Source organism: Emys orbicularis, chromosome 1, assembly GCF_028017835.1.
Source record: "Emys orbicularis isolate rEmyOrb1 chromosome 1, rEmyOrb1.hap1, whole genome shotgun sequence".
In the NCBI taxonomy this organism is placed as follows: Eukaryota; Metazoa; Chordata; order Testudines; family Emydidae; genus Emys; species Emys orbicularis.
In genome coordinates this window covers 244,903,340-244,921,668 of record NC_088683.1, presented here as the reverse complement: position 1 = coordinate 244,921,668, position 18,329 = coordinate 244,903,340, and the positions used below count along the sequence as shown (strand labels likewise).

At 42.3% G+C, this 18,329-nt stretch overlaps 1 protein-coding gene across 1 annotated transcript in view; it reads right to left on the bottom strand.

Moving 5' to 3' along the window:
* HERC2 (HECT and RLD domain containing E3 ubiquitin protein ligase 2) overlaps positions 1–18,329 on the bottom strand; it is a 211,627-nt gene that overhangs the window by 115,448 nt on the left and 77,850 nt on the right. The window contains exons 20-26 of the mRNA XM_065403094.1: positions 14,364–14,542; positions 11,967–12,151; positions 9,074–9,229; positions 8,589–8,774; positions 1,678–1,848; positions 1,461–1,564; positions 1,014–1,164 (exon numbers count right to left, since the gene is read on the bottom strand). Coding sequence (XP_065259166.1) covers positions 1,014–1,164; positions 1,461–1,564; positions 1,678–1,848; positions 8,589–8,774; positions 9,074–9,229; positions 11,967–12,151; positions 14,364–14,542 — 1,132 coding nt within the window. The remainder of the gene's footprint in view (positions 1–1,013; positions 1,165–1,460; positions 1,565–1,677; positions 1,849–8,588; positions 8,775–9,073; positions 9,230–11,966; positions 12,152–14,363; positions 14,543–18,329) is intronic.

Genomic DNA, 18,329 nt, shown 5'->3' with positions numbered 1-18,329 from the left:
GCGCGGCCACAGCCTGCTCCGGCGGGCCAGACCGGGCAGCACGGGCGCAGTGTGCTCCAGCGGGCCAGGCGGCGCGGCTGCAGCCTGCTCCAGCGGCATGGCTGCAGCATGCTCCAGCAGGCGGGGCTGAGCGGCGTGGCTGCAGCCTGCCAGCCCTGGAGCTGCAGCTGCTTTGGAGGCTGGAGGGAGAGCAGCGTGGCCAGAAGCGGAGAGACTCTGGCCCCGCCTCTTCCCTTCTGGCTCTGCTGCCTCTCCTTGCCCCCTCTCTTGGGGGGACGGGCTGTGCCCCACCTCTCTCTCCCTATACCCGTTCATAAGCCGACCCCCTTCTCTGATGCTTCCCTTTTTTACTAAAAACAATTTGGCTTATGAACGAGTATATTTTTGCCACTTGAATTCAAGTGGCAAAAACAATATTCGTTTCATGGTTGGCCCCCTTACACAAACTAAAGAAATGACTTTTAAAAGCAGAAATCCAGACCAGCAAACCAAAGTGGTTCAGAAGAAATCCAGAAAAATATGAAATTGAAGAGGGAACGCAGTGAATGTAGTGGGGATAAGGAATGAAAGTATACATAAAGGATTCCTTCTCTCACGTCATCTGCTGTCAAAAAAGTCAGAGTGGGAAGAGAGCACATAACACACTGTTCTGAAAGCTACAAAGCAAGGAAATACACAAAAGAACAGGCATTTAATCATCTGAATAAAAGTGAATCAATTACACAAACCGAGGTGAAAAAGACCTGCATGTCTGCATCAGAAAAAGAAAACTGGGAGGAACAGCCAAACAAAGAGAAAAAAAGTTTATCGTGTACTAAGAGTTTTCTAATGGTAAAAAGAAGAACAAGACAGTCTTTAAGCTATGTCCAGAAGAAAGTGAGGCAAAAAAAAAATGCAAAGTTCCTGATTAAATTATATTTACAATAGTCTGGTCCAGTATATTATGGGAAGCATGCAGAGGTACAGTACACAATCCATTACTTCTAATTTAACTGAAAATAAATTCTGCTTACTGGCACATTCAACCTCCACAGGAGAAAGCGGTGTACTCATTGCTAGGTAGGAAGCATGCAGTCCAAGAAGAAGGCCCAGATTTCTTTCTGTGTCTATGAGAGGTGACGACAGACTGCCAAGATCTGGTGTTGTAATCACTTCCTGGTCAGGCTAAACAGAAGAAATATCAAATTGAGGCCAAAAGTAAATTCCAACAAGAGTTTAAAAACAAAACTATCTTTTATTACTATAAACACATTCTGAAGAAGTAAACTATTAATACAATCATAAATTAAATTTCATTAAGTGCAATACTGTCTCTCTCAATTAGTCATTTGTAACCCAAGTTTTTGCTTCAGGTCCTTGACTAAAACTGCCATCAATCCTACAGGCTGAAAAGGTCACTTCTCCAGATATATGTAGGATAGTAAACTGATGTGCTACGAAGTATATTAAATTATTTCTACCTCCATATACTGGCCAACACAGAAGGCATGCATCGACTCTCTTGTGTCCTCAAACTGCAAGGCAGCTTCCAAAGCAACAACTGGGTCCTCACCTGCAAACTGAGCTAGAAAAAAAGAATATTCAGTAGTTTTATAATATCTAAACAGCTATTTACGGCAATTAATTTTAAAACAAAACAAAAATCTGTGTCCCTTCAATTCAAGAGTTGAAACTCACCAAGTATACTATTCCCTGTTAAAGACTGGGTCTGAAAATCTTTTATATCATACACTTTCCCATCAATCACTGTCCAGAAGCCTCCATCTTTATTATGGTTCTCTAGATCAGCTTTACGTATAAGTGTTACCTCCTCATTATTTCTGCAGCTCTGGCCAGTAAAAAATGAACCTATTGATTTAAAACAAAAACATTATATATTGCATGCATTTTAGTTTCTTAAAAATAGCATTGACAATAACAAAACCGCACTAGGGTAACCCTAAAAACAACACATTCTGTGAAGGTGAGGGGGGGGAAGGGTTATCCTAGACCCCAACCCTGGAGTTTGTCTCCCACAAACGCAACTGGCAGACACTTCCATAAGCTTTATACTTATACCAAACGCACACCAACAGACAATATAATCCACCTGCGCAGAGATGTAGCAAATCCCAGGTTTGTCTACCCCTCGCTTCCTTTTCTGATAGTGTGGAAAGCACTGAATACCACAAGATGACGTCAGTTGGTAGCACGGTGCTGTTTAGACTGGACAGAGATGCCATTATCTGACACTTTATAGGCAGTTTTCAAGTGGAGGAAGTCAGTAAAAACAAGGTCAAAGTACTTGTTTGAGGCCTGGATCATTTAGCTATTCCAAAGCTCGGAGAATGAACAAGTCCAACCTCACTTTTAGAGACCACTATGAGCAAGCACAGAGGATGGAAAAATTCATAGACCTGAAGGCCATGAAGAACCATTAGATCACCTAGTCTGACTTCCTGTATAAAACAGGCCACAGAATTTCACCCATTTACCCCTGAATTGAGCCCTATAACCTGTGTTTGATTAAAGCTTATCTTTCAATCGTGATTTGAAGACATCAAGAGAAGAAGAATCCACCACTTCCCTTGGTAGTTTGTTCCAATGGTTAATCACCTTTACTGTTAAAAGTGCATGCCTTATTTCTGATTTGAATTTGTCTGGCTTTAACTTCCAGACAATAGTCCTTGCTATATCTTTCTCTGCTAGGTTAAAGGTCCCTATAGTACCTGGTATTTTTCTCCCTGTGGAGGTACTTATACACTGTAATAAAGTCACCTCGATCTTCTATTTTGATAAACTAAACTACTAAGGTCCTTAAATCTCTTACTGCAAAAGGATTTTTCTCCAGCCTCAAATCTTTCTATAGCTCTTCTCTATATCCTCTCCGGTTCTTCAAAAATCCTATTTAAAATGTTGACATCAGAACCGTATGTGGTATTCTAGTATCTCTCACCAATACCACATACACAGGTAAAAAAGTCACCTCCCTACTCCCCTCTTCAATCCAAGGAAAGCCTTAGCCCTCTTTGCGACACCATCACACTGGAGCTCATCTTGAGTTGTTCACTAAGGGTATGTCTAACACTACGAAATTAGGTCGATTTAATATAAGTCGATTTTTTAGAAATCGATTTGATACAGTCGACTGTGTGTGTCCCCACTTAAGACCATTAAGTCAGCGGAGGGCGTCCACAGTACTGAGGCTAGCGTCAACTTTCGGAGCGTTGCACTGTGGGTAGCTCTCTCACAGTTCCTGCAGTCTCCACCGCCCATTGGAATTCTGGGTTGAGCTCCCAATGCCTGATGGGGCAAAAACGTTGTCGCGGGTGGTTCTGGGTACATGTCGTCAGGTGTGTTCCCCCCCCCCCGCCCCCTCCGTGAAAGCAATGGCAAAAAATCATTTCTCGCCTTTTTTCCTGGGTTACCCGTGCAGACGACATACCATGGCAAGCACGGAGCCCGCTCAGCTCACTGTCACCGTACGTCTCCTGGGTGCTGCTGGCAGACGCGGTACTGCAGTGCTACACAGCAGCAGCTCCTTGCATTTGCAAGTTAGCAAAGACGGTTAGCAGCTGTATTGTACCATCTGCTGCTGTCTCCTGGTTCCTCCTGGCCGGCCTCGGTGAGGTCGGTCGGGGGCTCCTGGGCAGACATGGGTGCTCCTGGCCGGCCTCGGTGAGGTCGGTCAGGGGCGCCTGGGCAGACATGGGTGCTCCTGGCTGGCCTCGGTGAGGTCAGTCGGGGGCGCCTGGACATAAATGGGAGTGACTCTAGGTCATTCCCTTCTTTAAGTTTTGTCTAATGGAGATTCAGTCCTGCCTGGGATATCAGGCAAGCCTACCAAAGAATCAGAGAGGCAAACGGCCTCTCTGGGTCAGAGCCCCAGACATCCCATTCTATGATGAGCTGCCTGCCATTCTAGGGGGTGCCCCTACTACTACCCTTCCCCTGTGCTTCCCTCCTCCCCTACCCCTCCCGGGCTACCTTGGCAGTTATCCCCCCATTTGTGTGATGAATCAATAAAGAATGCATGAATTTGAAACAATGACTTTATTGCCTCTGCAAGCGGAGATCAAAGGGGGGAGGGGAGGGCGGTTGGCTTACAGGGAAGTAGAGTGAACCAAGGGGGCGGGTTTTCATCAAGGAGAAACAAACAGAACTTTCACACCGTAGCCTGGCCAGTCATGAAACTGGTTTTCAAAGCTTCTCTGATGCGCAGCGCGCCCTGCTGCACTCTTCTAACCACCCTGGTGTCCTGGTGTCTGGCTGCGCTTAATCATTTTGTCTTTTAGAATGGAGTTCTGATAGCACAGATTCGTCTCCCCATACAGCGATCAGATCCAGTACCTCCCGTTCGGTCCATGCTGGAGCTCTTTTGCGATTCTGGGATAGCTCAGTGGTTTGAGCATTGGCCTGCTAAACCCAGGGTTGTGAGTTCAATCCTTGAGGGGGCCACTTAGGGATCTGGGGCAAAAATCAGTACTTGGTCCTGCTAGTGAAGGCAGGGGGCTGGACTCGATGACCTTTCAGGGTCCCTTCCAGTTCTAGGAGATAGGTATATCTCCATATTATGGTCACCTGTGCTGATGAACTCTGCATGGTCACCTGTGCTGATCAGCTCGCCACGGTGGCCAAACAGGACATGAAATTCAAAAGTTCGCTGGGCTTTTCCTGTCTACCTGGCCAGTGCATCTGAGTTGAGAGTGCTGTCCAGAGCGGTCACAATGGAGCACTCTGGGATAGCTCCCGGAGGCCAATACTGTCAAATTGTATCCACACTACCCAAATTCGACCCAGCAGGGTCGATTTCAGCGCTAATCCCCTCGTCGGGGAGGAGTACAGAAATTGATTTTAGGAGCCCTTTAAGTCGACAAAAATGGCTTCGTCGTGTGGACAGGTGCAGGGTTAAATCGATCTAACGCTGCTAAATTCGACCTGAACTCGTAGTGTAGACCAGGGCTAAGATCCATAAACCTTTTCAGTCACTGCTTTCTAAGATACAGTCCCCCAATCTGTAAGTATGGCCTGCATCTTCATTTCTGGATGTATGACCTTGCATTTGGTTGTATTAAAATGCCTTTTATTTGAATGAACCCAGCTTAACAAGTGATCCAGATTGCTCTGTATGACTGCCCCATCCTCATTATTTACCACTCTGACAATCTTCGTGCCAATCTGTGTCATCCACAAATTTTCACTTTACTTCTTGATTGTTGATAAATTTATTGAACATCATCAAGCCTGGAACAGACCCATATGGAACCCCACTAGCTACACCTGCACCCATGGTTCTCCACTGACAGCTACTATTTGAGATCTGTCAGTTCACCAGCTCTCTGCACTGGCACAAATGGCACTAGTGAGGCATGTATACACTGCTCAGAATGCTACAGAAGCTTCTTTTTTTTTTATTAAAAAAAACTGATGCTGACCAAAACATTGTACTGTATGGATGTTAAAACAAAAGTTTTCAGTAACTTTAGACGCCTCTAGGCATTTTTCTGCTGGGTGGGAAGGAAGGGGATAACAACACCACTGAGTTCCACATATGTGCTTTTCCTCATACTGTATATATACAACACACGGGCATTCTGGGGTTTAGCCCAACAACTGTTATCAAAGGAGAGAAACATTTCACCTAAAGTACTGGAACTTTGTCAGAAGGAAATGTAATGGCAAATACTTATTATTGTTATGTTCCCCCTCAAAGTGCACTGTGACCCCCTGAGTCAATTGAGTGCATGTGTCAAGGAAGGAAGGGTGTCTTTTGGTCAATTCTTTGGGTAGCTCCATACAGGTGTGCTCAAGACAAAGCCCCATTAGCATGTTAGGTTTAACAGTAACCATTAGCACTTGTTCTCAGTGCTCAAATCTCAAGAGATTGTCAGCGAAACCTCCAGTGCCTGCTCCTGAATGAGTCAAGGAAGCTGTTATGACAACCACTGGTGCAAACTCCCATCCCCAAGGCACAGAAGTATGGAGGAGAAAACATACAGAGATTGCTTGGCAGCTGTGAAAACTTCTCTAGTGTGCTGATGTACAGAAAGGATTGTTAGCCTGCTATTTCTATTCTGGACAATGATCTATTAGTGCCTTGGAAGGAGTTCAGAAAGTCTCCAGGGGCTTGCCAGTTAATAAAGACAGACCGACCTTAAGGAGATACATGCACCATCAGCAGTCAATAAGACTACAGACGTTTCACTGCCAGTCTCTCCCACTATTGCCATACAAGCCTCAAGCTTGCAATCCCTCACTCATCTGATAGCAGAAATGTCCATTAGGAGAGAGTTCTAGTCATATACGACAGGGAAACAAAGAACTCTGTGGTAAAGACACAGCTGCAGCCTGAATTCAAAACTGTCATGCAAGTGAAAGTAAATTTGCAAAAGGCATATCCAGAAAAATCAACAAGGGAGAGAAAAATGTACAACAAAAACTCAAAATTGTGTAGACCAAGACGCAACACTGCTCAGCACAACCCAAAATGACTTCTACCATTTCATTAGGCAAACCAGTTAGATAAGTTCCTGAAGAAATTTCAGAGAAATTATCAGCTTCTGATTGACACAGCACCAGCACTCAGTGGAGCGCCTCATCTGTCTATGGTGAAAAAGACACAAATTAGAAACAGCTATGCTTCCAAAGAGCACCAACTCTTGGTGTGGGAGATGAGAGTGGGTTGTAAAGAGCTAAAAGTCTGGAGAATTGTAAAGTCTGCAAAGAGTGCCCCTAAAGCTTCTCATCAAAGCATGCTGTAATAAGGTGACAGAAAAAAACTGTTAAGATCCACAAACAGAATGAAAATACTGTTAAATGTAAAAAATCCTTATATTTTCAGTACTTTCAGTTCAGAACCAGATAATACCCTAGACCAGCCAGTCCCAAACTTCAATGGTTCATACCATCTCTCCATAAATAGTCACCAAGTGAACTGATGGACATCAAGCCCACGTACCACTGTTACCCGCTCAATTCATGGCACTCCGCCTATACCCTACCGAGTGCTCAAGGCGTGACCCAATCAAATTCAAGCACCCCCACCCTTTCCTTACCCACTGGGCTCAGGAAGAAACCTGGTTACATATACATATTTACTTCAATATAAATATATATTACATATAATGTGTGTTTTTTAAGGGTTTTTTTTTTCCACCTGCAGGTCCGCATTAACCATTGCTTTACCATTTTTTCCATGGTAGGCCACCAGCTTGTATTTTTAAGGCGCTTAAGAAGTTTTTTTGTTTTAAAGTGTCCCTGTTTATGCACATATTGTATTAGTTTAGTTTGGACCCCTTTAGGTATTACCCAATATCTAGGTTGCTTTCCCAATTTAATGTTATGTTTTGTGGCCCAAACCATTCTGATAGCATTCTGGTGATTTTTTTATTTTCCTTTGATTTTTTTTAGCAGTTGTTTAATTTTTTTATTATTTTTGTAAGGTTTGTAAATTGAAATTTTTGGGGTTAACTACCTTTTTTTTTTATTTGGTTACTGCAAAAACTTTGGGGGCGGGGTGCTTACTAGTTAACATCGCCTCCTGTTTAGCCAGGACTTTGGCCCGGTTATTTAAAAAAAAAAAAAGTAGTGATTGCTGGGTTTTTGGTGTGCTTTAACATGAGTTACATAGGTTGGGGGCGGGGGGGGGGGCGCGTTTGTATTATTGTTACTACCTGTTTTTAATATTGCTTATACACCACTGGCTTTTTATTTCCGGTGCATATTTTTTTGGCTGCCCACACTGGGAGCCAAACGATGACTGCTCTACACACCCAGTATGAGTCGGTAAATATAGCTATATTACCTTTTTTTTTTTTTTTTTTTTTGCGCAATACCTTTAATACTGCCATTACCATAGCAGCTTGGACTGAGTGGGGTCTTACTGATCCTTTTAACTTTTGGCTGGCATTTACCTTTATTGCCCCATATTCTGTTTTAGCTTGTTCAGCAGTGTAATAACTGGATCCATTTACAAACCAAATTTCCATTTTTATATTTAATGCTTTCTGTAAAGTCAGGCCTGTTTTAACTGGCCATATTACTTTTTTACATTTTGGAAGGGGGCACTTGTGTTCTTGTCCTTGGTTATTAAACCATAAGGCACGAGGATAACATTTTTCCCTTTTTCACTGTGATTCCCCGGTTCACTAGAGCTAAAGTTCATTGTGCCAATGTGCATCTGCCATACTCTGAGCCACCTACTATAGCACCACCCCTTCCTTCCTATATAGTTTTAAACAAATGCTCTCATCTTCAGTAATAGTTTAAACTATGATTAGTGAAATTACTTCAACAAACAAAATCAACAAACCACCCTCCTCTTGACAGACAAGTTTATATAGCAATTAAAACATGCCAAATGTATCATTGACGTAATGTAATAACTTTTTCGCAGTAAACACTATTATGACAATAGTTCTGATAAAACAAGGAAATGTAAAAGTGTTTGATTTAAAAAGAATTCAAGAACACAAATGTTAAAAAGGCTACTGGTGCTTTGCTTCATGCAAGAGAATTCTAAATATTGGAAGAGTGTTAGAGTTACTCAGAAAACTTTCCTGTAAAGCCCCAACTAAGTGTTTTAACTGCTTTAAGTAAGTAGAACATACCCATTATTCCCGGCCATGCTAAATCCTCATTGTCATCTCTTTCTTTTCCAGGTGCTAGATGGTTAAATCTGTCCAGATGCTCTAGCAGGCCAGCCAACAGAGGAATAGCACCCGCTTCCTGCATCAGTCCAGCATTTTTATTGAGAAGCAACACTATAGAAACTACCAACTCTGGAAGGAGAACACCTACAAAACAGAAAATACTCACACTGAAGTTGAGACAGATATATGTATGCCACTTTTGACCTAAGTCACAGCAGCTTATTCTCCTTTTTACTTACTACTTTAAAGTGATGGTTTTTCTCTCCCTTTAACTTGCCCCTCCTTGCTTCTTCTCTTTTTTAATTTGGAGAGACTCTTAATTTGAGAATTTCTTTTTTAACCGTTATTAAAAGTTTCAAGGAATATCAACAATATAGCCTGAATGATTATGTACTAGGAATGTTTGCCTACAAACTGATTTTCCAGGAGAAAAAGAAAGGTACCTGTTAAATCTCCATCCACAACCCGAGATACTTCTGCAAAATGTCTGTGACTAGTGGATGCAATGCTGATTGCCACAGGTAGTATATCACCAATGTGTGTGCACAAAAGTGCTGTGTATTTCTTTAGCAGAGAACCAACTCCTAGAAGCTCAGGACCTATGGAAAAAGGAGGGGCACAAAGCATAATCAAAGTAACTACTTAAGTGAATAAACTAAAAGCTCCATTTTGGATTATATAGTACTTACAAGCCCCGCAATCACCACTTCAATATTAGCATTCAATTAAGAAAACAGCATAATTTATTTTTGATAAAAGATTAAGCTTAAATCCCAGATACTGACTTTTTAAGAGCATAGACCAATCTCAATTTAAATAAAGCCTGCAACCATAACATCTAGAGCTGTAATATCATTAAATCTCCTAAACTAAGTAAGGCCATTCCTATCTGGTGTGAGGCAAACTTCCAGGGAAGTTTTCTTTGACACTGCTAAAAGTTTTGCTACCAATTTAGTAGGTGTCCTTCTTCCCGCCACATCAACATTGTAGCAATGAGCCAGCACGTTTTGGATGTGCTCTACTGCAGTGGCCACCATTTTTGTTAATGTAATACCAGGTGGCATTAAAATCCCATGGAAGTTTTCAAAAGTATAAGGTGGGTGTTTAAACCAGAGTCCAAGACAAAGTTCAATTTGGATAATTACAATCTTTCCATGTAAAATTTCCAACTTGTTTTAATTTATTATTTTGTACTAAAGCATTTGGGCTATTCTAAATCTATCTCCTTACTACACCTCTACCTCGATATAACGCTGTCCTCGGGAGCCAAAAAAATCTTACCGCGTTCTACGTGAAACCGCGTAATATCGAACTTGCTTTGATCCACTAGAGTGCGCAGCCCCGCCCCCCCGGAGCACTGCTTTACCGCATTATATCCGAATTCGTGTTATATTGGGTCGCGTTATATCGGGGTAGAGGTGTATATGCTGTTTCCTTTGCCTCCTTCTCAATACACTTGGCTTTGCACCATTCCATTACATTATCTCTTTACTCAGAATACGCCCCTAACTGTTGCCCATCAAACACCCTCTTCTCTCCTCATTCAAACCCCTTCTTAAAACTCATTTCTTACAAAAATCATCCCTACATTATTAGTCCAACAGCAATCTCTCCCTACCCTCCTCTTCCTGAATCCAGAATATACATTTTGATTCTCAGATATCAAGACATTCAAAACATGGAATTAATCTGTTTTTTCAGGCATTGCTTACATTTATAATACTAATTAGTCTTAAGAATAATATTGCTATACACTGTTAATTACTACACCTCTACCCTGGTATAACGCTGTCCTCAGGAGCCAAAAAATCTTACTGCGTTATAAGTGAAACCACATTATATCGAACTTGCTTTGATCCACCGGAGTGCGCAACCCCGCCCCCCCGGAGCGCTGCTTTACTGCGTTATATCCGAATTCATGAATTATCGGGCCGCGTTATATCGGGGTAGAGGTGTATTTCATACTAAAGAGATTATGGTTTAGTGGTGGAATGCTCTCTGTAGCTTGCAAGGTTTACAGTGCGCTTTAATATCCTACAGAACAGAAGACATTACAAAAACTTTCAGTCATCATTTAATGAAACAGATTAAAAAAAGTAAAAGTGGAACTTTCAAATTCATCACCAAACAGAAGCATAATCATTCCTAGTTTACACTTCTGATGTAAGGAACTATCCAACCAAAATAATCTCAAACAGCTCAATATTTCACACTTATAGTCCACTTTAATAAAGACAGAGTCACTGCCTGTAAAATCAATATATAAAATTGTATTCTCCAACAAGAAGGATCTGAACAAAGCTGTATTTTCTCTAAATTGGAAAAGGCAAAAATAATAATAATTAAAAATAAATTATTGCTGTTTGACTAGCCACCTTTCATAATTAAGGACAAAACACAGTTATTGTTACTGTACCACCTACAAAGCAGATTTAAAAGAACTGTTCTTGATTAATTCATCTGTTCTAGGTTAATTCAATTCACTGAAATTAAATATCAATATCAAGAACTAGTTTCAATTAACCTTTTTGACAACAAATCCAGCTTCACTATGTTAACAGTTAAAATAGCAGTCATAAGAACATAAGAATGGCCATACTGGGTCAGTCCAAAGGTCCATCTAGCTTAGTATTCTGTCTTCCGACAGTGGCCAATGCCAGGTGCCACAGACGGAACGAACAGAACAGGTAATCATCAAGTGATCCATTCCCTATCGCCTATTCACAGCTTCTGGCAAACAGAGGCTAGGGACTCCATCCCTGCCCATCCTGCCTAATAGCCATTGAAGGACCTATCCTCCATGAATTTATCTAGTTCTTTTTTTACCCTGTTATAGTCCCAATTTTCATACTTGGGAGTCTAACATTAAGCATCTAAATCCCATTTCAGTGCCTAACTACATATTCTAGTCATCTAAACTATCACTTTGTTGCTTGAATACAGATTTAGGTGCCCAACTATAAACACCCAAATCTGAAAATTGGGCCTGTTAAATAGGGTACAATCACACCTTTTAAATTTTCTCTGACAAAACATTTAATAAATGTAAGTAAAATTTAATAGCTTTCTGAAAGAATCTTCTGTTTTCTGCTGATGTTCCTGTAACATATGTTTTGACTACTCTGTTTATATTTACAGTTTGTTATGTTTCAATCTGCTTAAATGGTAAACAGTTTAGAAAAAACAGCTCTCAAACAGGCGGGCCATGAAGCAAAGGAAACAGTATCTCAATTTACAAAACTGTGTCAAACAGGAAAATGGTAAATAGCAAACTTGTTTGGTAGCACAGGTTTTACAAACAATGCGTAAGCCTTTTATTTTTATTAAATAACTTACCATATGTATTAGGGACCTGCCCAACATTCTCTCCTGGGTAAAGTTTACTAACAAGTAAACGCTGAAAACGCAGCAACAAGTCCAAAGAAGCAGACCTCTCTTTACTGTAATGTTCGTGGTCCAGGCAGGAAGAAATGCGACGAGCCACATCTTTTAGCTTGGCTATAGTCTGCGAAGCGATGTTCCTAATTGGTATAAAAGCATTATAAAAGCACTTTAAAAGGGCAGCTGGTGTTTCAATTAGAAGCCTAAAGAAACAAGGATTAAGCTTTTGCTGGGATTTTCTCTAACTGTTGAGAATTAAGACACCTATGCGAGAGTTCACTGGAGAATGTTATTTTATTTGGGGTAATGTTCCAAGAATATTAGTTTGTTTCTGTAAATGGGATTCAACCACCACACCCTTATCTCCACAATTTACTATGAAGCAAAAGATTTAATGATCTGAACAATGTGAAATAGAATGCGATATAGAAGAAAGCTGTGGGGTGGCATATGTTTTAAAGTCCCAGTTATGAATGATTTACTTGTTACACAGTCACATCAATGTGATGAGTGTTGTAAAAGATCTCAAACTTTCTCACCCCTTTATTTCTGTTAGCCCACAAAGTACTCATGTGGCTCACAGGAGGTAGCAAGGACCAAGCTTGCTACACTGATCACTTATCTACAGGGATCCTAGAAATCAGTTTCCCACGGGAAAACATGGAAAAACGCAGAATTTGCATTTTTACAGAGAATCTTCAGTTTTTACATAGTGAAAAAATAAAAACATACAGTAGAATCCCCTGCCCCCCAGCGCACACCCAGGAATATGGGAAATTGATGCTTCAGCCCAGGGCAGCAGGGCTCCCGCTGACAGATTTCATTTTAATTGCTGAAAAACGCAGATTTTTATGTTTTTTTTTAATCGGAGAATTTTATTGATTTTTTTTAAAATCACAGAAAACTAGGATCCCTGCTTATCTGAGACTCCCGCATAGTGGCAAGAATCGAACACCCAACTTTCTTCCTCCCTCAAGCCCTAGAATTGACGTGTATCAGAAGTAAGGCTACTAATATCTTTTTCCAAAGCCATTGCTGGCTTTTTTGTGGAACACCTGGCTGTTAGTTCTGCTCTTTCTCTATTATGAACTCTGAGGTGGAGGACGACGTACCACAAGGCCTGGGAGTAAAAGAACAGTAGCTCTCCCTAGATCTAAAAATACCTATTGCAGAGTGCAGCGAGGCCAAGTGACCTCCCTCCGGACTAGAGAGCGAGGGACTACGCTCCGCCCCCCTTGCTGGAAGTACCAGGACGGGACTGGAAGTATAAAGGGATGGCTCGGCAGCTCTGTTGAGGAGGAGCCAGGGAAGGAGACGGATGCCTCCACTCTGCTGCGGCACCCAACAGCTGAATCGGCATTCTGCAGCACCCTGCCCCCAGAGAAGACTGGGCCTGAAGACGAGTTGCCGGGACTGCCATCCGCTGTGTACCCCGAGGAGCCAGAGGACCTGTGGATTATAGAGGTACCCAACCCCGAGGAAGTATGACCCCAGGGACAGCCAACGACTGTCCGGCTACCTTGCTGACTGACTCTAGGTCAGCATGTTGTAGCTGGATCCCCGCTGGCCCAGTGGTAGACCACTCCGCCACTGTTAGGGCCCTGAGCTAGGACGCGGTGGAGTTGGGCAGGCCCAAGTCCCCTTACCACCCCACCCTTGAGCAGCAGACTCCCCACCCTAGGCCAGGAGGCCTGTGTGAATCTACCATCCATCAAGCTAAGACGCTAGACTCGGTTGGTGCTCCCCTAGACGGTGTGGATGCTCACCCTACCTGAACTCCTAGACTGTGTGTTTGCTGGCTGCCTTAGCCTACAAGCGGAGGCTACAGCCTGCTCCCTGCTCTGCCTCACCCAAAGGGCTAGAGCCCCAGACTATGTATCCTTGCTGGCTGCCTTGGCCAGGAGGCTTAGGCCAAGGGTGGGGGCAAGAGCATAAAACTGTTATTGCTTGTTTTCCTCTGTTAGACGGACACAGAACTATAGACTACTTACGGCTCGGCCCCGCCAGCATGACCCAAGCCCTACAGTTACTGCCCAATACAGCGATGCAGAGTGGCCTTCCTCCCCACGGGAAAGTGAGGGACCCCTACACAGAGTCTTCATCTTTTCTACTCATTAAAACAAAGATAAAACCAGAAAGCTACACTAAGGTAAACAGAATAAGCATATGTTCAATATTTCTAGTTTCAGGAGGCAGAAGGACTGATGGGAAAAGACTGAAAGCATACTCTATCACCAGGGATCATTTACTGTTATTTAGCTCCATGCTTCACAGTAGGATGAATCTAAAGGGATTTTCTTTTGTAGGAAAAATAAAGACTCATGATCATGACATGTTTAAAACAAAGAATACCTCAGTAATTGCTGAATCAGTTGAACCAAAGGTAAACTCTGCTTCCCTGCAGACTCATAGATCCCAGTATTAATAAGGTCTTTGTCTAATGGAGTCCTGCTCCTATGAAGTGTTGAAGCATTTGCTTCCTGTTCATCAATTTCTTTTTCTTTCTGGGCTTCTTTTTTTGCCTCAATATCCTACAATACAAAAACTCTAAAGTTAAAAGCAAACAGCACATCATCAATAGATGCAATCATTTATCTCAGTAGGAAAACACAGCATAATGGCTGTGACCTATGCCACAAATGAGATTAAGGGTATATCTACTCTGCACATTCCTTTCAGCAGTGTGCAGAATATATACACTATACGCCCCCTCACATGGGAATAAATAGCGGCATAGACCATGAGGCACTGCTGAGGTGAGTAAACATATTCCTGAACCTGGTGGGTATGTACCATACAGGGCTCTCGTCTCACCCAAACAGTGTCTGTCTTTCTATGCTGCTATTTTTAGCAGTGTAGTGTCCCAATATCTCCCTGCTGCTGGAGTTTTTCCTCACTGCAAGGAAAGGCTCCAGCAACGGGGAAAGGCTCTGGCAGCTCTCCACCAGCAAGCCTTTTCCCACTGCCTCCCCCTACCAGAGTCTTCCATTGGCACATGTAACCACATACCAGTGTGGATGTAGCTTGCTTTAAATTGCAGCATGTAGCTACAAATACCCTATACACCACCACAAGAAGTGTGCAGTGTAGACATAGCCTAAGTATACCAGACAAGTTTATTTCATATTCCACATTATGCAGACATCTAGAACATTTTTACAAATACTATTTTAAAGGAGAATTTCTTACTTGCTAAACCGTTCCAGCAATGCAGGCTAACGGGTAATGCCTGTCCTATACATGTTTCACTTATGAGAGCCACCAATGAAAAGTTTGCATTTTGGCATGCAGTTAGGCTCCACACACTTCCACCAGCTTCTCCAAAGATTACTCCCAATGAAAACTGAAAACTTTTCACAAGAGAAGAAAACAGTTCGCCTTTTAAAGGTAAACTCATATGTTAATATAGAGGGATACTTATACTAAACCTTTAGCTCGGTTAAAAAAAGGCAGGTATCTGAACTGGAAGCTGAAACTCCAAGGAATTGACAGGTAAGATTTTTTGTGTGTAAATGGGCAGAGTATGACTGCTCTTTTGTAGGCATCAACTCTAAATGAGCCATATAGCATCTGGCCCATATGAACTGGAGGACCAGCAAGCCCTGGTTCTTTGTTTCAGAAGAAACAGGTGTCCAGGTGTCTGTAGTCTGAGTTCCTGGAAGAATAGACTGAAATATGCCCTGTGAATACTCAGATTATGCCATATTCTCCTTTTTTTGCCCTGAATCTAGAGCAGAAACTAATCAAAGAGTATCGTAGTTGTGGTGACAAGATGACAAACTTGAAAAGAAAAATAAGGCACATGAACAGGACCATTTTATCCTAATGAAAGAGCATCCAAGGACATCCAAGGGAGCAGTCAGTCTTTCCCAACATTCTGATCAAAGTAATTGTCACCAACACCTATACTCTAACATGATAAAAGAGAGGAGAACAGAGTTCAAAGGCAGAGTGACACAGGTCATGAAGAACAGGCTGAGCTCCAGCATGAGATGTAAGACCTAGAAGGAAATCAAAAACACGTTAAGTCTCACAGGGAATGGGAGACTAAGGGGGGAGAGCCTCACTCTTCTTCTAATAGCAAATGAGAGGCCTTTATTCAAGTATATCTGTACAAAACAAAGAATGGTGAGAAGGTCAGACTAACTGAAAAAAATCTGGAGACCACTAAGTGTCCAAATTATAGTATACTACAGAGATTCTCTTCCTATAGGACAGCAGCATCTCTATGACTTTTTTTAAGTTTTCAATTTATTTAATAAGCCAGGAAAACAGACTAAGAAAAAAGTGGTGCATGAAGGGTCAGCATCCTACTGCAGTAGGGATTTTGAAAAAAGGGACTGTGTCCTCAAGACACTTAAGACGGTCCATATAAAGGAGTCCTTCAATGGCTTAATTTATGAGACTATGGCCAGGTCTACACTACAGGCGCTACAGTGGCTCAGCTACAGCGCCATAGCTATGCCACTATAGCGCCATATGGCAGTTGCTTCCTACAGCAATGCAGAGGAGGAGAAGGGAGGATTTCCCATCGCTGTAGGAACTCCACCTCCCCAAGCAACAGTAGCTAGGTCAACATTCTTCCATTGACCTAAGCTGAGGCTACACGGGAGGTTAGGTTGGCATAGCTATTGCGCTCAGGGGAGTCGATTTTTCACACCCCAGAGCACTGTAATTACATCAGCCTGACTTAATCTTGATTTATTTTTCTTAAGACTTTGCACGGCAGCAGGATCAGGGAAAAACAAATTACATGTTAATGCCATGGAACCAAGAGAGATTGCTGCATTACTTGTAGGCAATCTTAGAATGCTTCAAAGCAGTCAGAAGATACTCTCTAAGAAGTTGCATTCCCCTCACAAAAGAAACAGTGTGCAAGTTTCTCTCCCTCAGGATATGCATATTTGGTAGGCCTCAGGTTTCTTTCTTCCCAGGAAAAAAAGAAAGATCCCTGCAGCAAGGCTTTCCCTGGCAGTTCATGCATTCGACCACTGCCATGCTGTCTATAAGTACAGATGCCGTGTAGCTTGCTGCTTAAGCAAGATCTATTTACAGCTCTGAGCTCATGGACTAAGTACCTTCAGTCATTCTCTGCATATAGTGTGTTCTCCATTCTGGTGGGTTTCATTCAAAAGATCATTGAAGCCTGAATGGGCAAACCCTTCAACGTCCAAGGATTTCACTCATCCCAAGGATAGCACTACATGTTTAACTCATCAAAACGGATCTTTGAGAAGAGTAGGAATTACTGAAGAACTCAAATGGAGCTGGGCTCATGAGCTGCATTTTAATGGTGCAGTGGAACATAACATCTATAGCTTATCTATCTCCTGTAGTACTATCCTAGAGTGTGTAGTTTTAGGATTAAGGGAATTTTTTTTTCAATGCTGTACTAGACTGTTGTTCTGGATCTGGGAGTTTCAGATTGAAATTCCAACTGGACAAGGTTACCGGTAACAGTGGCTTTCACATTTTGGTAGTGTGACTCATACTTTGTAACAAACATTAAGAATAGAGAAGTTCAAATTTCAGAGATTGCTACTTACTATTTATGGAGGTTTTGGACTGAGATGCCTGATTAAAAGTGAACTGCTCTGCAAGAGTCTTTCAGAGATCAAAGACCATTTTAAGCCTGGCATGTGGCATTCATGTTTATGCATTCTTTTGCTGAAGCCACAGCAAAGTCTTGCATCTGAAGAAGTGAGGTTCTTACCCACGAAAGCTTATGCTCCCAATACTTCTGTTAGTCTCAAAGGTGCCACAGGACCCTCTGTTGCTTTCCACAGCAATAGGTGCTGTATATCAGACAGGTGGTTTTCTGTACTGTACCTCACTTAAAAATAGTAAAATATACTCACTATTCATTTAAACTCTATCAAATTTATATGTAAACCTAAAATGCAAGCTGTAAGTTACAATTATGCTGGGGGTTAGGTGAAGCCTCATTGAAGATGATGGTACCAATAGCCACCCTTCATTCAAGATAGAAGAAAGAAGCAGGTAAGCTCCTTTTGAGTAAGGTAAGAATAGGACCCACTGCCAGAAATACAGGCCAAATGCAAGGCCAGTCATGTGGATGGAGGGGCTTCACTTCGGGCTGAATGCAAAATACAGAGGTCTAGGTTTTGGTTCGGGGGGGTGGGGTGGGGGTGCGTGTGTGCGGACGCAGCCAGAAACACCACACAAGCAGACTGAAGGTAGCAAGATGGCAGCAGAAAGCCAAGGACAGCTAGAAAAGCACTTGTAGTGTGACCCTAAGAGAAAGCTAAGAGCGCTTTTTGGATAGTGCTGGCAGGGAAGAGAGGCTTGCAATGCCGA